Source organism: Rhizophagus irregularis, chromosome 32 (genome assembly GCF_026210795.1).
Source record: "Rhizophagus irregularis chromosome 32, complete sequence".
In the NCBI taxonomy this organism is placed as follows: domain Eukaryota; kingdom Fungi; phylum Glomeromycota; class Glomeromycetes; order Glomerales; family Glomeraceae; genus Rhizophagus; species Rhizophagus irregularis.
In genome coordinates, this window is record NC_089460.1 from 245,772 (window position 1) to 266,230 (window position 20,459).

The 20,459-nt window shown below is 27.6% G+C and overlaps 6 protein-coding genes across 6 annotated transcripts; 3 read left to right on the forward strand and 3 right to left on the reverse strand.

Moving 5' to 3' along the window:
• Positions 1 to 57: 57 nt before the first annotated feature.
• OCT59_022847 (uncharacterized protein) lies at positions 58 to 2,320 on the reverse strand (the record flags this gene model as incomplete). The annotated part of the gene is made up of 9 exons (XM_025322096.2): positions 58 to 404; positions 472 to 955; positions 1,036 to 1,114; positions 1,187 to 1,317; positions 1,391 to 1,550; positions 1,617 to 1,721; positions 1,796 to 1,858; positions 1,932 to 2,049; positions 2,118 to 2,320. 9 exons carry the CDS (start codon positions 2,318 to 2,320, stop codon positions 254 to 256), a joined length of 1,494 nt encoding a protein of 497 aa, XP_025167144.1. The 3' UTR covers positions 58 to 253.
• A 1,155-nt stretch (positions 2,321 to 3,475) lies between these two features.
• On the forward strand, positions 3,476 to 4,648 carry OCT59_022848 (uncharacterized protein). Its single transcript, XM_025322097.2, has 2 exons — positions 3,476 to 3,932; positions 4,017 to 4,648. The coding sequence occupies exons 1-2, from the start codon at positions 3,606 to 3,608 to the stop codon at positions 4,506 to 4,508; spliced, it is 819 nt and encodes a 272-aa protein (XP_025167145.1). The 5' UTR covers positions 3,476 to 3,605; the 3' UTR covers positions 4,509 to 4,648.
• OCT59_022849 (uncharacterized protein) lies at positions 4,612 to 6,007 on the reverse strand (the record flags this gene model as incomplete). Its single annotated transcript, XM_025309625.2, has 2 exons — positions 4,612 to 4,812; positions 4,889 to 6,007. 2 exons carry the CDS (start codon positions 6,005 to 6,007, stop codon positions 4,639 to 4,641), a joined length of 1,293 nt encoding a protein of 430 aa, XP_025167146.2. The 3' UTR covers positions 4,612 to 4,638.
• Positions 6,008 to 6,110: 103 nt separating this feature from the next.
• OCT59_022850 (uncharacterized protein) lies at positions 6,111 to 8,307 on the reverse strand. The gene has a single exon (XM_025322098.2). The coding sequence runs from the start codon at positions 8,246 to 8,248 to the stop codon at positions 6,227 to 6,229; it is 2,022 nt and encodes a 673-aa protein (XP_025167147.1). The 5' UTR covers positions 8,249 to 8,307; the 3' UTR covers positions 6,111 to 6,226.
• A 1,355-nt stretch (positions 8,308 to 9,662) lies between these two features.
• OCT59_022851 (uncharacterized protein) lies at positions 9,663 to 12,326 on the forward strand. Its single transcript, XM_025322099.2, has 3 exons — positions 9,663 to 10,103; positions 10,264 to 10,317; positions 10,387 to 12,326. Exons 1-3 carry the CDS (start codon positions 9,783 to 9,785, stop codon positions 11,809 to 11,811), a joined length of 1,800 nt encoding a protein of 599 aa, XP_025167148.1. The 5' UTR covers positions 9,663 to 9,782; the 3' UTR covers positions 11,812 to 12,326.
• A 941-nt stretch (positions 12,327 to 13,267) lies between these two features.
• On the forward strand, positions 13,268 to 13,683 carry OCT59_022852 (uncharacterized protein; the record flags this gene model as incomplete). Its single annotated transcript, XM_066150400.1, has 3 exons — positions 13,268 to 13,421; positions 13,488 to 13,583; positions 13,661 to 13,683. 3 exons carry the CDS (start codon positions 13,268 to 13,270, stop codon positions 13,681 to 13,683), a joined length of 273 nt encoding a protein of 90 aa, XP_066006439.1.
• Positions 13,684 to 20,459: the final 6,776 nt, after the last annotated feature.

The window sequence follows — 20,459 nt, forward strand, 5'->3', positions numbered from 1 at the left end:
ATGATAACCCGTTTATATACCAATACATATCACCAAAAAAAAAAATTTATCATAAGACTTTTGTCTGGAACAACTTGCCATATACTGTATATTGGGCCTGCTCAAAATGTTGATATAATAATATACCGGTATACCATCACCGGAATACATAGTAATTTACAATTTATTATTAAAAATACACAATTCTGTCTCTGTCATTGTATATAATTTAATATAAAATGTCCTCATTGAAATAAATTATTAAACCACTATTTTACATTTTTAATTTTGGATCAAGATTTTCTTGCCCCCATCGAGTAGTAACTTTACGTCTCCAAGTGAAAAACTCAACACCACCGTCTCCAGTAATATCAACAAAGTTTCCAAATTTAGAACGATTTATTCCTCCAAATGAAAATGGTTCCCTACAAAATTTTTAATTATTAAATGTACTTTTAAATGAATAAGTTTAATGTCTTCCGGTAAACTCACCTAGGTACAGGTACTCCAATATTAACCCCGCACATTGCAGCATTAAATCGTTTTATAAACCATTCGGCTGTGGCACCCGTTGTTGTATAGACACATGCAGCATTACCATATGGATTATTATTCTCGATCTCAATTGCCTCTTCCTTACTAGAACATTGATAAATACTTAAAACAGGACCAAAGATTTCATCATGTAAAGCTTTATCTTCTTTATTTTTATGGAATATAACAGTTGGTCCAATCCAAAATCCTTTTGTATGGCTTTTAGTCCATGAACGACCATCAACAAGAATATTTGCTCCACCATGTTCAGAAGCTTCAATATAACTAGTAATTTTATCAAGTGAAGCTTTATCGATAACAGGTCCAACCTCTCCAGATTTAGATCCTGATTTCAATGCCATAGCTTTGTCAGTAATACGTTCTAGTAATTCGGGTTGTGATCCAATAATTAAGAGAACTGATGCTGCCATACATCGTTGACCTTTTCATAAAATAATTGATTATATATTTTTAAAAAACTAAAAAACTTGTTTATGAAATATCATGTTTAATAATAATTACCAGCACATCCAGAGAACGAATTTACTACATCGGTTGAAGTTGTTTCAACATTACAATCTGGCGAAGCAATCAGGTGATTCTGTAAAAAACTATTCTGGTCAATATTTTTTTTAATTGAAAAGATTTAAATATTAATATTCGACAAACTTACTTTAGCTCCACCTAATGCAAGAACTCTTTTACCCAATTTGTGACATCTCTCCATAACAAGATTAGCCACTTGTGAAGTTCCCACAAAAGTAACTGCCTTGATATCAGGATGATCACAGATTGCATTTACAGCTAATGAAAAAAAAATGAAAAAACTTAGTAATAAATTAACTTAATTGAAAGTGATCCAATAGAATACTCTTACCATCAACGGTACCATTAACAAGGTTAACTACTCCATCCGGTACACCTGCTTCTTTCAAGAGCGAAACAATACGATACATAGTTAATGGGACTTTTTCAGATGGTTTTAGGATTAATGTATTTCCCGTAGCGATAGCAATTGGTAAAGACCACATGGGAACCTACAATCAAAAACGTATTAATAACAAATTCTTACAAAATAAATATTATTTGATTATAAAATTTACCATGATTGGAAAGTTAAAGGGCACAATAGATGCAACAACACCTAAAGGCACACGAGTATCATTGCAAGTTACACCTTTTGAGACATCTAATATTTTACCTTGGATCTAAAAGAAAAAAAGAATTAACGATCCAATAAATTATACAAAAAGTTTAAAATATAATAACGCATTAAACTTACCAACTGAGGAAGCGAAGTAGCGTATTCTACAGTTTCGGCTCCTTTAGCGATACTCGCGATTGCCTTTAAACCCAATAATCATGTATTAAATCAATTAAAATAATTATGATCTAAAAAATGAGATATATTTATATACTTCAGCTTTGTTTTTTCCATGTTCCAATACAATTAAATCAGCCAATTCGTCAATATGTGTGTGTAACAAGTTATGAAAACGGAATAAAGTTTGAACGCGATCTTTGACTGTTCGAGCACTATAAAACAAAAACATAAAAATGAGGTAATCAATTCATCTAAAATAATATGATATATATAATAATACCTCCATGATTTATAGGCTTCCTTGGCAGCCTCAACAGCTTTTTCAACATCTTCAGCGGTCGAGATTGGACATTGCGCAATTACTTCCCCAGTATGTGGAGTAGTTACAGGAATGTACTTGCACGGAGTTTGAATAGAGTCAACATATTCTCCACCAATAAAGTTTTGTAAAATACGTGAAGATTCACCATTCAAACCTGACATTTTCGTTCTTTACACAATAAGGAGTTTAAAATTTTGAAATTATGTAAAGGTACCGTTTTTCTTGATTTAGACAGTAATTAATATATGATCTCACCGACATTGATGATCAGCACGGGGCCATTCTCCAATCCGTAAACAGTAATCCTTAATTTGGCGATCATTTTTATAATTCTATACACAAGCATTCTACGCAATAGTAGCATTAAACATATAGTAGGTTAACTAGTTCTACAATGTATAACATTTTGGTATATAGATGGGATGAAAATTACCATGTACAAGTATTCAGTCTTTATATACATTTGTCTAATGAAATTTTGCTCTTTAATACTTTAATGATTATAATAGTGTTGGATATTTAATGGATAATTGATATATAATCAAATCTAATCCTTATATTAAACAGATACTGGAAATTAATATAATTGGATATTTAATTGAACAATTATATATTAATTATTAAATGACATACTATTTACTAAGAATATCTTTAGTGACTTTTGAAGTGTTTCTTTTTTTGTTAAAAAAAAAATGTACTCGCTTTACGAAGTTCGTTATAAGAAAATCTTGGGAAATTTGGTATATTGCAGTAAATTGTATAGGATAACGCATGTCGCACAAAATATCTGTTATATTAATATAAAAATTCGTTATGAAAAAAATTCGTTATAAGAGTCATTTTTATATATATTTAATGACTTACTTTGTTAAACGGTATACAGCATTTCATTAGTAATCTTTGGTATAACGAGGTTTTTTTATATGATAAAATTGGTACAACACCGAACTGACCGAAGGTCCGCTATATTAAGAAGTTTGTTGAATCAAAATCCGTGGCGACAGTGTTGCGACTGTTGCGACTGTTTATTTTTTTTTAAAATATTATTAATTTGTAAAAGAAAAAAAAATCAAAATTTCAAGTTATATTTTTAATATCTTTATCAAAATACTACAAAATACTATGTAATAAATACATTGGGGAAAAGATGACGATTACATAATATAAATGCATATTTTAACGATTATTAATAACTTTATTTTAACTGAATTAATTAATGATCAGCAGTTTGGTAGGACTGTGTTAACTCAAAAGTTAGAGATCATGTGATTTGAGTGTTAATTATATACGTAATGTTTTACGCCACGAGATGATTAGATGATTGGTGATCAATTGATTGATAGTGTTCCCCAATTCCCATGTGCACCCATACTATTTACAATTTCCTCTCTTGTTCTTAAAAAAATAAAAAAATTGTAAAGTCCAGATAATAAAGATAAAGGGAAAATGTCTCGTTACAACCTTTTCCTTAAGATATCTAATGTTGTTGCCTATATATTAGTTATCGCTGCTAATACCGTAGTACATGTTGGAGACTCAAAGCCTGACGAACCGGTTACTAATAGCACTCTTATTTCTGGTAATTGGACAGTTCCAGAAACTTACCTTTTACCCGCGACCTACACTTTTGGAATTTGGGGACTTATTCATGCGTTACTATTTGGTTTCATTATTTATCAATGGTTTGAAGCTGCTGAAACTGCAACTGTTGAGGGAGTTAAATTTTATTATGTTACTGCAAGTATTTTAACTGTTGTCTGGTTATTAATTTGGGTGAGAATCATTTTTTTTTTTTAAGATCATTTTATTACAAAAAAGAAAGAAAAAATATTAATATATTTGTCTTATTAATCGTAGGGTAATAGTAGAATTAGAATTCTTATTGATGCTTTTGTTCTCGCAGCGATCTCTATGAATGTATTCAAAGCATTCGATAATATTTCAACACATTATCCTCCAAAAGATTTTAAGGATCGATTATTTATTCATTATCCTTTTACAATTTATGCAGCATGGACTCTGATAGCAACAATTTTGAATTTTTGGGCAGCAATTCCTTTTCTCAACACCGTATTTTTTTCCACTATTGCAATTATATGTCTTGGAGTTGTGGGATATGATTATAATAAAAATCATGATGTTGTCTTCTCGGCTACCATTGCTTGGGCACTTGTTGGTATTGCAGTTAGACAACAAGATACATTGCCAATTTTAATCGCTTCTTCTGTTTCTTCTGGTGTGATTTTAGGAGGTATTTTAAGAAAATGGATTAGTAAAACCCGTGCTTATATTGAATTAAGAAGAACTAGATTGAGAGATGTTGGTGAAACTGATCCTTTGTTACCATAAATAATCAATAAGAAACTTCGTACTTATACATGTATCAATTATTATTATTATTACATATTCATTATTTGTATAGGTCCTATATGAATTAATATATTAAAATTTTAAGTCCTTTAAGTAAATGAAAAATATTTTATTTCTTATATTTATTATATTTATTAAATATTAAGCAAAAATTTGAATCTTCATTATCACTACTAATCTTTTCATCCTTAAAGAAAGGAGCAACAGCTAATTTTATGGTACCTTCGAATAGGGATGAAATCACATGAGATAGACGATCACCTGTTTGTTTAAAATCTGGAAACTGAAATAAAGAAAAAGAAAAGTAAATAAGAATAAATAAAAAAAAAGTTAAGTATCAATATTTATGATTAACTTACGGAATTTGCTTCTAAAAAATAGACATTTTTATGTTGATCGACCAAAAAATCGAAACCAAATAATTCAAAAGCATTTTCCAACGGCATAAATTGAATCACTTCATTTGAAACAGATTCAAAACAATCATTTAAAATTAATTTAATTTGATCAAAAATTATTTCCAAATCATTTACGTTAATTCCTTCTTCTGATGATAAATCCCAAAATAATTTTACTTGATTTGATTCTTTAAAAGAATTTTCATTAACTTGTAAACAAGTATTTGTTAAATGTGATAGGGAATTATTAATATCAGTGGGTGAATATGAATTTAATGCGAAAAGAGCCAACATTTCTTTATAAAGATAAACTCGTAAATTTGATATTGCCAAAATATAAGAACGGATATGAAATTTTCTATTATTAATTAAAAGTGGATTTGATATATATCTTTGAATAACCCATTCTCTTATATGAAACATGCTTTCATCATCATCATCATCTACTTCTTCTATTTCTACTTCTGCTTCTTCTACTTCTACTTCCTTTTCTTCATCTTCATCTTCTTCATGATCTTCTTTATCATCTAAAGTTTTATTTCCTTCAAAAACATTTCTTAATTGTTCGATACTATAAAAAATCTTAATTTCGGCACCTTTATTACCTAAGCTAGGTTTTAAAATGAATTTGACTTTTTCTTCTTCGATCCTTTCATCATTTTCTTTACATTCTTGTACAACTTCAAAAATTTCTTCTAATGCTTCATCTAAATAATCTATATGTATAACTTCAAAAAACCATGTTTCAGGTGTAGATTTTTTTAGGATACTATTTGGATTTTTGCTTATATATTTTTGTATATTATAATTTAAATTTGCTTTACGAATTAATCCTTTCCTTATACAATATGTATTAATCATTTGTGTTTGTTTATTTGACATTACTTGATCAAATTCTATATCTTCATATTCCAACCAAAATAATATTTTTGAACTTGATATTAAGGAAGATCCAGTAGATCGAGGAAATTCTAAGATTTGTAAATTGGGAAGAATTGTTTTAAGTGATTTAATTATTATATTTCGAGTATAATCATCTTGAATTCCTACTATCGCTATTTCTTTCATACTAGATTCCATTTATTTTTTTATAAATAAAAAAATCCAAAAAAAAAAATTACTATGTTTATGTTTCACTTTTTTTTATCACGTGTCCTTGTGTTTGTAAAAATTTATTCACTTAATGTATAAAATAGATTTTAAAGGAATATTTTATTAAAAAAAAAAACAAAATTTTACATCAATCATCTCCATAAAGAGAAATATCTCTAAATGAGGATTAACCACCTGTAGAAATTTTCACCCGGTACTAAAATTTTGATTTGCGTCAGCACGCCTACCATGTACACGAAATCGATATAAGCAAGTATATGACGGGTTATCCCAATTACTATTTATTTTCATAATAATAGCTCGTACAGGTTTATTCCATTTATCCACCTCAAATGTTTGAATAGGTAAACCATTTATATCATAAATAAACCGTCCCAAAAATAAATGATTTGGAGATGATCCAAGTTTTAAATCTTTACCAGATGAATGTAAAAGACTAGATGATGATGATGATGATGATGATGATGAATCAAGAATGTTTGAACCTGGTTGATTACTGGGAATATTCTTTAATGTACTAGTAACGTAATCAATATTTTCATCAGATTTTTGTTCCATTTTCTGATCTGTTTTCTCATTTGAATCATTGTCATCATCAATAAAAGCCCAAACTTCGAATTCTTTCGGAGCACTCGTCGTCCCCATCGCTACCGTCTTACTAACATGATCATAAGTTATAGCGGTAACATATATTCTTCTACTCAATAATACGGCTAATTGTCCTTGTTGTCCAGCGAATGGCCAACATTGTCCTACATGTGTTTCTGGTTGTAATGCAGTTATCGGTGGTTTACCTCTTGTGATTCCAGAACCTGTTAATTTAGCTATTGCTAATTTAAACCATGAAGTTGGCCATTGCTCATACGTTGGTGAAGTTAATGGAACAATTATTTTCGCCCCTCCCGAAGATAATGCAAAATCCGCTTTATTTAGTTTATCTTGTGAATAAGTATATAACATTTCTTCTACAGCTTTTCTAATTTCTTGTCGTACCATATCAACAACAATATCTTCTCTTGTTGTTAAATCATAATTTTGTGTTGGAATCCTTTTTTGTACTTCTGCTGCACATACCGTTTTTACCTGATCTGCAACTACATCTCTAATTAATGCATCATTATCACCCTCAAATGACGATGTTTCAATATTATCCTTGTTATTTATAGTATGTGATATCGATGAATCTGCTAAATCGGCAACATTAATTTGTCGAATCACATTATTAATTTTTGTTATACACTCTGCAAATTCTAAACTTTTTAAATCTGTCACATTACATGGAAAATAATTATATAAAAGAAAACAAAAGATCACTGTAAATATTATAAGCCAATTATCATATACAAATGAATATATTCGGCTAGGTACCGATCTAATAGATCTTTTAATCCATTCTTTTGCTAAAATAATCGTTCCAATAAGCTTATTCCAAAAAACAAGTCCAATACTATTCAACGCTCGATTAATACTAAAATTTTGTTGTTGTTGTTCCTCCTCTTCATCCATTCGTACTTCTTGTGTGCCATCATCATCAATATTTGTGGGAAATGTTTCTAATTCTTCTCCTAGTATAGAATTATTTAATGGCCTAACAACAGAACTATTGTCATCATCAGAATTTTCTTCATAGTTAAAAGGCTGAAATAAAATAGATGATCTTCTCGAATGATTTGTCGAAGCGGTTTCAGAATTACGATCAGAAGAAATTTCAGAATTTACAAAAGGTGATGATGCACGCGATCTACTATTAGTAGAAATTACTGACTCCGTACCAATAAATGAATCTCCTCTAGATAATGAAACTGATGATGACCGAGAGAGAGAACTTTCCGAGAGATTGATGATTAAATTTGAACGAATATCTTCTAAATTATTATCTAATGATTGTTGTGAGGTAAAGTTAGAGTTTTCTGTTGGTACCGTATTAAAATCCTCATTCGTTACACTTGATACTGAAATAAAACTCGCATTTGCATCAGTTGGTTGAGAACTAGGAGGGGAAATTGAAGAATGCCTAAGTTGATATCTATTATTACTCTTACTACGTTCACTAATATTATCAAAAGGTGAAGACTCCTTTTGTGCTGTTGTTCTTGCTTTGGAAGCTGATTGAGATCTTAATTTTCTATAATTTGTTCGCTTCATAACTTTTGGATAATAACTAGCTGTTGATGTTGTATTAATACAGTAGGTTTGGTCAAAAGGCATTCTCTATTCCATAAAAAAAAAGAATATACATTTAATATTTAGTTGCAATGAACATTTTCAACAAAAAAAAAAACGCGTTATAATTAACTAATTAATTTTCCCAATTAATTCTCCACCTGAAAAAAATGTAAACATGTGTCACGTGATAAATAAGATAATCAGTTGATTACACAACATGCCGATCGTTGACTGATCGGGAGTTTAACTTTACTTTCACGTGATATTTAATGGGGGTTCAGTAAACTGTAATGGTAGGACAATTCAGGAATTTAAACATAATATGAATCCTGAATCAGCTCCTATTTATATGCTTTAAAATTTCTATCAATCACCCTTTATATCAGAAAGTAACTTTCAGATATAAAGGATCATTACTAATAAGAAAATTATAACAAGACAGAATGAAAATAAGTATTATTTTCGTATATACATTTTAAAAATTACTGTTTATTTCTTTTGCAAATATTTGTAATAATATGTATTTATTATTCAAAACTAAAGTAAAAAGACAATTCATTGTTTTGTTTTTTTTTCTTTTTTGATTATATAATACTTAATATTTTATAGTATAAAATGCTTGAATTTTTTAAAATGGATTATTATTTATATTTTAATACAAATAATAAGAAATTGTTTTAATTTTGTGAATATAAAATTATAAATTGTTTTACTTCACACTTTAATAAAATGATTTAGCAAAAAAAAAACGATATTCATAATATTACTTAATTTTTATACTAAACATTTTTTTAATTTTACTATTCTCATTGTTGGAAAAATATACTTTCTTTATTATATCAGTGATTTTACGGAGGGCGATGTATGATTGGTCAATCAAGTTGCATTGCCGATGTTATAAACGGCTAAAATATCACGATCATATGTGGCCGTGTATTATATATAGTAAATTAATAAGTAAAAGAAAAGAATAACCAGAAATAAGATTATAAATACATATTTCCTTACATATTGCTATATTTGTATTATGCTTGTCATGACCGAATGATGTTCGCTTCTGATATCAAAGATGATCACAAGTTAAATTTTAATTTACCATGAACCCCAACACAGGACGCATGGGACAATTATTTAACGCCTTATTTTAAACTGTATAGATGTAAAAGATTTTTTTTTTTATTTTCAATTTTATTTTTATTTTGTTTTTTTTATTTGTGAAAATATTTTTTTTTAGATTAAGTTTGTTATTATTCGTATTATTCGCCAAAACTTAATTTTGGTCAACAAGATTAATAAATCACGTGGAGAAATTTTTTTTTCGAGATTACTGGAAGATCTCCCGCAGCAACACCCATTTACTACCCATATGCTTTAACTCAATTTTCATGTGAAAAATATTCGGTTTAGTAATTTGAAATCTTAAAATCGGCATTTTAATTTTACTCCTTTTTTCCCTAGATATAAAATAATAAAAAGGATCTTGGTACGCATTTTTTGAACTGATAGGTCAATTTGTTGTTTTAGCGTGAATTACCGAATACCTCATTAAACCGCATTCCACACTTAATCTTATCAAATGTTTAGTATCAAAAAAATAATATCAACACCGCAACAACATAATAATGATACAACAGTATCAACACATCTTTATCAAGATGACGACGAGCCTTATCTTGCCGAAGCTGTAGATAGTTCCCCGTTGAGCGAGACTAAAGAAGTAAAACTTATCTTTGAAGGTGAAGACAGAGATCCCACCGTACTTGTACCTGGTCTATTTTGGGTCGACAAAATTGAATTCACCTTGCCGGGTGGAAAACAATGGGTTATTTCTGATTACTGGAATGATGTTAAAGATATTGTCGAAGATCCCTTTATTTCAAGTCCAAGTTCTCTAAGTGTAAGCATCTTTCAAAAAAAAAAAAATTTTTTTTCTTTCTTGCTAAGCTGATCATAGACGATGAGTTTATTTTTATGTTTCTGGCATGAAATTCTCATATAAATATAGTTGCACTAAATTACTAACATTTCCTTTTTTTATCTCTTATATAAACATGTAGTCCGTTCATGATAGAGCTGTAGAACTTTATTATCAAATTAAAGGAGGTCAAGTTGTAAGTAATTTTTTTTAAAGAAACTTTATTATTATTATTTTTTAAAAATAAATTCTTTATCTCTTTTAGGATTATGGATTGCATCATTCATATCAATTTTGTCATAACCAATTTGGTGCAACATATGAAGGGTTCATGCCTAGTTGGAGTCCAGACAATCCAGTTGTGTTAATTGGTAAAGGTTACGGAGCTACAACTGCACTTTATCTACAACACTTGTTGTCAACCAATTACTTTGGACAGCATACTTCGGGAAGAATGGTCAAGGCCATCATTTGTCTATCTGCGCCTCACCGTGGAAGTACTCTCCCTTATTGGTTTGGTCTTGAAGCAGGATCAAAATGTGTGGTTAATCCATTGAGTCTTCTTCAGTTACTTTTGTCTTTTGTTCATATCGTATGTTACTTCGCCTGTTTAGACCGGCTTTTCTCATTTCAATTAAATGACAAGTGGAATTTGAGCAGTAGAGAGGAAGGTGGGGAACAATCAATATGGAGCGCAATATCTGCGCGTAGCAAATTTGCATACTTCGGAGATAATTTCTTGGTTGATTGGTCGGTTGAAGGTGCAAGGATGCGGTACGCTGGAGAAGAAAGGGATAAACACTTCTTGGATCCTGATTGTGTTTATATTAATTATATTACGACAGGATCAAGTTGGAGATCTAAAATAACAGGTCATTATTTGCCGAGATTAACATGGCGTAATTTTCCGACCGCTATTATTTCTACGATCCTTGGACAATACAAAATGACACCGGATGTCGAACAACATGTATTACGCACATCATCATCAACTTTCTGGGAAAATGATGGTACACTCTCGGTTTATTCTCAAGAACCACCACCACATCAAAGAGTACAAATGAATATTGTCATTACAGAGAAACTTTTCGATCCAGTTGAACATGAATTAACTCCAGGTGCATGGTATAATGTTTATGTTGAAGATCGTTCAAATACAATATTATTTGACGATGAACCATTCTTAACTACTTTGCCTTTTGTTGAACAAATATTAGAAATTAATACTGTTAAAAGGTTTGGAGAATATCTTTCTAAAAATGTGGATAGTTTTGAATATTATTATATTTTTTTAGTAGAATTTCTTGAACGTCAATTATGTTATTTAAGATCAATAAAAAGTAATGGAAATAGTGTAGCAGTTATTAAAGATATAGAATATGTTACAAATTCTTATTTAATGAACGCTAATTTGGATCGTGTTGAAAGACGTACGAGTGACAAAGCTGGAGAAGAATGGTGTGAAAGAATTAATACTATTGAATTAATGAATAGCCCAAGTAAAATGTTATGTTATATTAGTAATATCCAAAAATTAAAATTATATTCGTCAGCCGAAGGTAGTTCTCAAGATTTAGCATCATTCAAAGATGATTTTTCTACAAATGGTTTAATTCCATCCGGGCCAATGTTTATAAAAGCTAGACATAAAATGACTACTGAAGATTATAGATCTAGCATGCAACAATAATGCTACATATCTCTCCATAATTTAATATCTTGAGGAAGAGATTATTTTTTTTACAAGATTTGAAAAACAAAATATTCGAAAAAAAAAAATTTATTTATTTTGTCGTAATCATTGCTGTTTTTAACTAGATAAAAAAAAACTAGATTAAAATTATTTGCTATTTGATAGAATACTTTTAACAATAAATAATCACATTTATCATACGAATTTTAATTAACAAATCAATAATCAATCTTGTAATGTAAGTCAGTTCGTATTTCAGTATATAATATAAGCTCAGGTTTTTTATTAATGGTGCAATTTAATTATTTAATTCCAGTATATATTAACTTTAGTTTTTTTTTTGGCTTTTTATTAATTTTATATATAATGAGATAAGTGCTAAAAAAATGTCAAATTGATATAAAAAAAATACCATTGATTTAAAACAATTAATATTTAAAAAACTGTTTGGTTTCTTTTTTAATATTTGTTTTATATTAATAAAATATTTACCTTCACAATATATTTTTATTAATAATTTTAAGCAAAAGGAACTTTTAATCTCTTAATTTTCAATTTAAATTTAGGCCTCAAATGTCACGTGTTTAGAGAATTAATCATGTGATTTATTAGTTAACATATAACCTTATTGTATCATATTTTATGTCATTATATACTTGACAATAAAATCTTATCTTGAGAATCATGAATCGGTTTATACCATTTAACTAGTGCAAGTAATTATTTAGATAGACCTGTATTTCCAAAAATGAATTTATTGATTAACTCGAAAATGGCCTTCTAAACCACCTGTATATTCTCTAAGTAAATTTGCAGAACAGCTAAAATTTCTAAATTTAAAAGTTATATAAGTTATATAATAAGAACATTTTCTTTATTGAGTGAATTTATTTACTGCACCCTGCGTTACAAAGCATCTTTCCTTTTTTGTAAATTATTTATATTGATCTTTAGTTTATACGCCGCACCCCCTTAAAATAGCAAATAATAAACATAAAAATATATATAAATTTGTAATGCAGAGTGCAGTGAATACATTATTTCTTCTTTATTTTTGTAATTTTTTTGTTATACCAGAACCCCGCTTACTTATAATAAAGGTCACTGTAGAAAATTGGCCCTTTACTAATAGTTTTTATCTTACTTTTTTCTTAAATTCTATTGGTTAATTATCTAAAAAGGAAAAAAATCATAACAATGTAACATAAAATTTCCTTTTATAGTAGGATCTGCAAAGAATTTTATATGTGATTTTTACTTTAGACCTGGGGATAACCTATCTTATAAATAAGCAGGGTCCTGTTACATCATAATGCTTAGCTGCGTCACTAACCTGCCAAAAACATGATTTATGATGTAATAATTACATAAGTTATTAAATTACACAAAAAAGTATAATATGAAATGACTCATTTGATTTATTTGATTTTTAATGTGAAAAAAACTAATTAATATGGATGAATTACAAGCTTTACGACATCAAAGGGTTTTCGAGTTATTAAAAGAGCCTGGAATAAAAGAATCTTTTAGAAAAGATTTGAATTTAATTGCATTAGAAAAGTGGGAAGAAGCTGGAGAACCTTTTGAAGAAGATGAAGAAATATTAGGTATTTATAATCAATTAGAACATTTATAAAGTCTCGAATTTTAAACTTTATCTATTAAACTTCTAGCATATCTTGAGTACAAGAAAAATGAAGCTTGTAAAAATAGTACTGACTCTGCTAACTCTGAATCAGCTGATGGAGTTATTAAACAAAAATCAATTAGTAAGTTTATTAATATTCTACCTGATTTAATAAAACTGATTCATATCCGCCGATTTGTGAAATTTGCTGATCATCAGTTATGTGGCGTAGTACCGATTAAAATCGATCAAAACCCGTTCCTACATAAGAAAAAATGTCAAAAAATATATAAAAAAACTTTTAAGACCTCTCCCAAAATATTTACCCCTTTAACCCAAAACCAGTAGAAGGAGTTTCTAGAAAAAGAAGGAAAAAAATATTATAAAGTTAATTTATTAGAAAAAACAAAAGAAAACTTTACAAAATTCAGAATATTTAATGATTTAACGAAAAAAAATTAACTGAAAAATAATTAATACTGTAATAATAAATATCAAATAGATTTTAATTAAACAACTAATCAATATATAATCTAAATTCGCTAAAACATCGTTATAAATATTTAGAGTTATTTATTTATTGAAAAGATTTTTTTTGAATAATTTTGCTTTCTAAATAAATTTTTTCTATAAACTATAAAAAAAAAATAAAAAAACAGCTCCAAGTTGTATCTAATATAAAATAATTACAAATATACTTGCAAAAATTCTTAACTTACTTGATGTAAAAACTGTTTGAAAAGTTGATGGGGGAGTTGATGGGGAGTTTAATAGGAAGTTTATGAAAGAAAAAAATTTTTTTAACGCTACTTTTTGTTGAAGTAATTTCTTAATATCTGTCATATGATCATGTAGCACAAGTGTGATCATTTTTGCAAAACTTAATTTACCTAATTTTTATTAAATTATTGTCAAATTCCTTAATTTAGACGAATTTTGTTAATTCCGCAGATCGGCAGATATGTTCACATAAAATTTAACTTTTTAAGGAACTGGAAGACAAAGTTTTGTTAATGGAGATAAACAAAAAATTGGAAATATATATGGAATTTATCCCAATAACAATCAGAAGACCAAAAAGGAAAGTCTATTTTCTGTTTCCAAAATTAAAAAATAATCAATTATCACTACATACACTATTTGAACAAAAGTAGTGGATATCAAAACTTGGTTAATTTCTCAAAAATGTACATAATAACCTAGCTTAAAATTTTTGTATATAATTATTTATACTTTACATGTGCTATGTATAATATAAATATTATTTCATATATAAATAAATTTAAAATGTGATTACAAAAACAAATTTTAAACCAGTTTTTATTATATATAATTAATTGAATTTGGACACAATCAAATTATTAGTTTTTTTAAAAATAGTATCATAAAATTAAACTATTTAAACCTATTGTGATGGAAAAAATCTCAACAAATTAAAAATTACTTTGGTTGAATCATTGGTCAAAATATAATCATGAAATCGCTATCTAAAACTTTTAAATATTGAATACAAAAAATACTAAAGAAAATTGTTAAAAAGAATAATCATCAATCAGCTGAGCAAATTAAAAATAAATTTTAAGAGAAAACTAATATGGAAGTCTCTATCAAAACTATTAGAAGAAGTTTACATGAATTTAAATTTTTTTCTTATATTCTAATATCTAAATCACTTTTATAATCAATAAAGAAAAAATCATTTAAAATGATGTATTGAATAAAAAAATTAGTTTTTTGCAAAATGGATATACATGCTACCCAAATTATTTTAGGATGTCATAATTATAATTTGGGATGCTATAATTCATTCAATTTATATATAATTTACTATGTAAAGTACCAAAATAATTTGGAATGTCATAATTGAATTTGGGATTTTACTTATAATTACGGCAGCTTAAAATAATTTGGGTAGCATATATAAAATGAAAATCAGCTATATGAAGTGATAAAAGCTAATTTACCATATTTAAAAATGATGGTTCAAATCATATTTGAAAAATACCTGGAATAAGATTCAATATTAAAAACATGATTTCTTCAATTAAATATGATGGTAGGGAAATAATAGTATAGGGCTGTTTTCAGGAAAGGGATTAAAATCACTAGTAAAACTTGATAGAAAAATAAATTATTGGGACTATATCTAAATACTTGAATCACATTTGATACCAATAATTAATAATGATTTTTATAGGTAGGGTTATTTATTTTAAGATGACTGTTCATATTGCTAAAAATGTTAAAGAATAAATGAAAATAAAATAAATTAAAATTCTGGAAAATTGGCCAAGTCAATTATTTAACTTAAATTCCATTAAACACTTATGGTCAGAATTAAAAAGATGTATCAAATGATGACCCAAATTTGCAAAAAATATGAGAAAATTGAAGGATATTTTAAATAAAAAATGGAATAAAATTCCTAATAATTTTTTAATATACTGTATTTAATTAAAAGTATGTCTTGCAGAATTAAAGTATGTATTGCAAATAATAGCTGGCCAACTAAATATTAGGTTTATATATAATTTAGCTAATAAACTTTAAAATTATAATTTCGGTTACACAAGTTAAATAGATGCTATTGTCGCAAAATTTACCTAGAATTTTTCTGGCAAATTGAGAATTATCCCAATAAATTAGGTTAAATTGTATTACAATTTTGAGATAATGGAGGACTTATAATTTGGCAAATTTTATCAAAATGGCGCCATTTTTACAGAATTTTTAATTCAATTATTGAGAAATTTTTCAGTAAATAATTATTAAATTGTTGGAAATTTTAGGTAAATTTTAGTAATGTTATACAAACTAAGGTTGCTAGAGAAACTAAGGGGTTTTGGCAAGTTGGTGAAATGGCAAAATGGCAAAATTTTGCCGAAACTATATGAAAGTCTTATTAAAAAGTTGGTGAAACTCTGGAGAAAAGCAAAACCTGACGAAACTTATTATAAATGTCAAAACTGCCAAAACTTTGCCAAAACTATAATAAAACTATAGTAAAATTTTAGAGAAACCAATTGTAGAATTTTGGAGAGGTTTAGGCAGGCAACCTTAATGCAAACGTAGTGTAAATTGTGATAAATTTAGTCAAATTTTTAGTAATGTTATGCAAACATAATGCAAATTGTGGTAAATTTAATTAAATTTTTAGTAATATTATATAAATATAATGCAAATTGTGGTGAATTATAATGAATTTTTAGTAATTTTATGCAAATATAATGCAAATTGTAGTAAATTGTAATGTATTTTTAGTAATGTTATATAAATTGTTAAAAATTTAGATGAATTTTTCAGCAATATTGTGTAAACATAATGCAAATTATGAAAAATTGTGATAAATTTTGCATTTTTTCGGTAAATGTTATGAAATTTAGGATAATTTTGGACAATTAAGTGAAAATGTTTTACTGATTTTGGATAATTGAATATAAATGGTATAAATGCAACATTTTCAGAGATAATTTAGTGAAATTTTGCAATTGAGTGAAATTTAGTAATAATTTAAACAATTTAGTGTAAATATTATGACAATTTAAAATACTGATTTAATAATTTTATATAATTTATTATAATATTATTTATTAACAAATACATAATTATTATTTAACGATAAGAATCTATATTTATCAGATATCTGATGATCCATTTATAGTTAGATGCTGAAACTCTTTATATGCCAAAACTTATTAACCATATACTGAAAATAGTTTAGCTTTTAGTTTATATAGTTTTCAAATCTGAAACCTAAACCCATTGCTAATATTTTAAGTCATTTTCAAAATTCTAATTTTACTGAAAATTTACTAGATTTAGTAATAGTCTTATAGTTTGGGATTTCGGCAATAGTTTTAGTAATTGCATATGGGGACGCCCGCAGCAAAAGCCGGGGCTCGGCAAATCACGTGATTTTGCGAAAATCACAATTTAATATTATTGGTTAATTTAGTAAATCGCAATTTATTTTATCATTTTTAAAGATTTTTAAAATCAGTTTTTTGCAAACTAGGGTAAAATTTTGCAAGGAATTCATTAAAACATTGGTTTTTTTTCTAGCAAGTTTATATTATCCATTAAATATAATAAAATAAAAATACAAAAATCATAAATTATAAAATATTATATTTTTTTAAAATCAAAATTTTGGCCGAGCCCCGGCTTTTGCTGTGGGCGTCCCCATATGTTAAAATGTTTCAGCACCTAACTATAGATCTATCCATAGATAATCTAGGACCCAAGACATCACATATATAACTCATATTTGAGTTTTAGCAAATTCAATCAAAATTAGATTAAATTCATAATTTTAGATAAAGCAAATTAATTGAAAATTAATTAATAATCATAATTATAAGTTTTAGCAAATTGTATTGATTTTATAAAGTCATATTTTATATTTGAGTAAATTGGTATTTTTTTTAAATTTAACTTATCCTTTTTTTTAACTTTTATAGATAATATTTTTAAAATATTAGTTTTAGGGTTTGGGTTATATTTTGGCCAAAATTAAGTATAATTCTGGCCAAAATTAAGCATAATGCAGGCCAAATACCATTTGATTAGTTTTGCAACATTTATTTTTTAATAATTATTTATATTTAATTTATTATTTTTATTAATTTAATATTATTTTATCTATAATCTACATATTTTTAATTATAAATTATAAAAATTAACAGTTTAATTTATATTAATTATTTATTTTTTTATTGATAATAAAAAATATGATTGTTAATTTCAGTAAATTGACAATTAAATTTACTAATTTACAAATAATTTTAATAAATAGAAATTATATTTTATTAAGCAAATTTAAACCTATATTATTTAGAATTTTACTATAACACTGGTCAAAAACTAGGCAAATATAGCATGAGCTTGAATTTTATTAATTAATACTAAAGTAACGTAACTTTAGAGAATACAAAATATTCTAAAAAGAATCGCAATAAAGTGCAGAACTAATAGAAAAACAAAGAACAAATAATCTTTTGATATTACAATTTACAAATAAAGAAAAGCTAAGATTATTAAACCTCACCCTCTTTATATAAATAACTATGGCTACTCCTCCCAAATCTATTTCAAAATAGGTAAAGTCGACTATGCTATACGTAACCCATCAAGCGCCATATCTACTCTGAATTAATAAAGAATCTCTGAGCTACCATTAGCACTATCAAAATGCATAAAATTCAATTTTCCTTATTTTATAAAGACCTCTGAGAACTTTTTAGTGTGATGCAGTCCAGCTGATAGAGAACTTTTTAGTGTCGTGCAATTCCTAAAGGGACACCCATCTCATTGCGAATGATCCCAAACAGAAGATACCCACCTTATTGTAAATGATTCTTCAATCTAAGATCTATCTAGATAAGTCATTCCAATAATAGTCCAACATGTGACCACCTTGATCAGTATACTACAAAGACTGCGGTATTCAACCTGTCTTATCACTTGAGTAATCATCGACTTTAAAAATCAGTAACACTAAGCCATCATGACGATCAAATTTTCCAGTATTCCCCTACTTCCCAAAGAAAATAAGGTTACACCAAAAAAGTGACAAAAAAAAACAAAAAGCAAAAAATAAAAACAAATAAAAACATAAACCTCAGGAAAACTCGAAGTGCAATAAGAAAAACCTGAGTAAAAAACACCAAACATGCTCCTCAACTCCGTCTCCTTATTTTAGAAGACAAACTCTTCCGTTAACAACTTCAACTAGCAAGAAATACATTGGTCAAGAGCTTCTTTCAAGAAATACCAATCCAGCCTGTAAACTACTAGGCCAGTTAGACTTTAAAGGCATAAGAACCAAAACGCACTACTTTTCAATAAAGATGCTGCCCGAAACTATTTTTCAGTTTCCGAAACCAAAACTGAAACTAAAACTAAACCCGAAACTATTCTGAAACTCCCGAAACTAGCTCGAAACTCCCGAAACTAGCCCGAAACTCACTAATTTTGGCCGAAATTAAAATTTGGCCGAAATTATGACATTTTATCACGTGACGTTACACCAATTTCCTAAAAAGGAAATTATGTTTTCCAGTAAAATTGGAAAAATTAGTTACACAATGGTTACATAAAATTCCAAAAAAGGAAATTTTAATGTCGATCATTTTCTTGGCCAGAATTACGTCCTAAAAATGGCCAGGATTATATCAATAATTTCGGCCAAATTTTGAACTTTCAGTAATAATTTTGGCATTATAAATTTTGGATTAATTTTACCAGTTTCAGATTAGTTTTACCAGTTTTGGGTTAGTTATACCAGTTTCGGGTTAGTTTTACCAGTTTCAGATTAGTTTTACCAGTTTTACCAGTTTTGGAAAATAAGAAAATTTCAGAAATAGTTATACCAAGTTTCGGTTTTGACAGTTTCAGAAACTACTAAGTTTCGGGCAGCATCTTTAACCGTTAGATGACCCATAAAACCCGAAAAGTAATTAAACCAAGGCAAACCATATTTTATCGAGTTCTTCAACCAATCGGTTCCAGAGTTACGTGAATCGTGTAGGGTTAGAGGTGGTAAAGTAAGTACAGTCGCTCTACAATCGCGCTCCTCGGGACCATCCAATGGTGTGATTATAATGAGGTGTGCCTATTGGTGAGGGTTAAATATATAATCACACATATATAAATTTTTAAGTAAACGTGATTATATATATATATATATATATAATAATAATTAAGTAAAAAAGTTTATATGTAAAATATACTTAAAACCATTGAATTTTTGAAAAATAAAAAACTTAAATTTTTCCTCATGGTAAAACAACAAAATAATAAAATGAAACGCACAGTTATTTTATAAATCACGTGATTTGTGTGCTTATGCAAGGGGAATTTTACATATATTTACTATAATATGGGACCAACGTTTGGTGTGATTGTACTTATAACTAATAAAGTGATTATAAAAGGGGTATTTTATATATAAAAAAATCTGGACTAAAAAATGTGTGCCTTAAGAAGGGGAGTTCTTATATGGGAGGTGCCTATAAAG

Excerpts from the sequence above, each read along its gene's own strand:
- OCT59_022848 (XM_025322097.2), top strand. The coding sequence starts at position 3,606 with ATGTCTCGTTACAACCTTTTCCTTAAGATATCTAATGTTGTTGCCTAT. Across the intron at positions 3,933-4,016 it reads TTGTCTGGTTATTAATTTGG|GGTAATAGTAGAATTAGAAT; the intron begins GTGAGAATCATT and ends TATTAATCGTAG.
- OCT59_022850 (XM_025322098.2), bottom strand. The coding sequence starts at position 8,248 with ATGCCTTTTGACCAAACCTACTGTATTAATACAACATCAACAGCTAGT.
- OCT59_022851 (XM_025322099.2), top strand. The coding sequence starts at position 9,783 with ATGTTTAGTATCAAAAAAATAATATCAACACCGCAACAACATAATAAT. Across the intron at positions 10,104-10,263 it reads CAAGTCCAAGTTCTCTAAGT|TCCGTTCATGATAGAGCTGT; the intron begins GTAAGCATCTTT and ends ATAAACATGTAG. Across the intron at positions 10,318-10,386 it reads AAATTAAAGGAGGTCAAGTT|GATTATGGATTGCATCATTC; the intron begins GTAAGTAATTTT and ends TATCTCTTTTAG.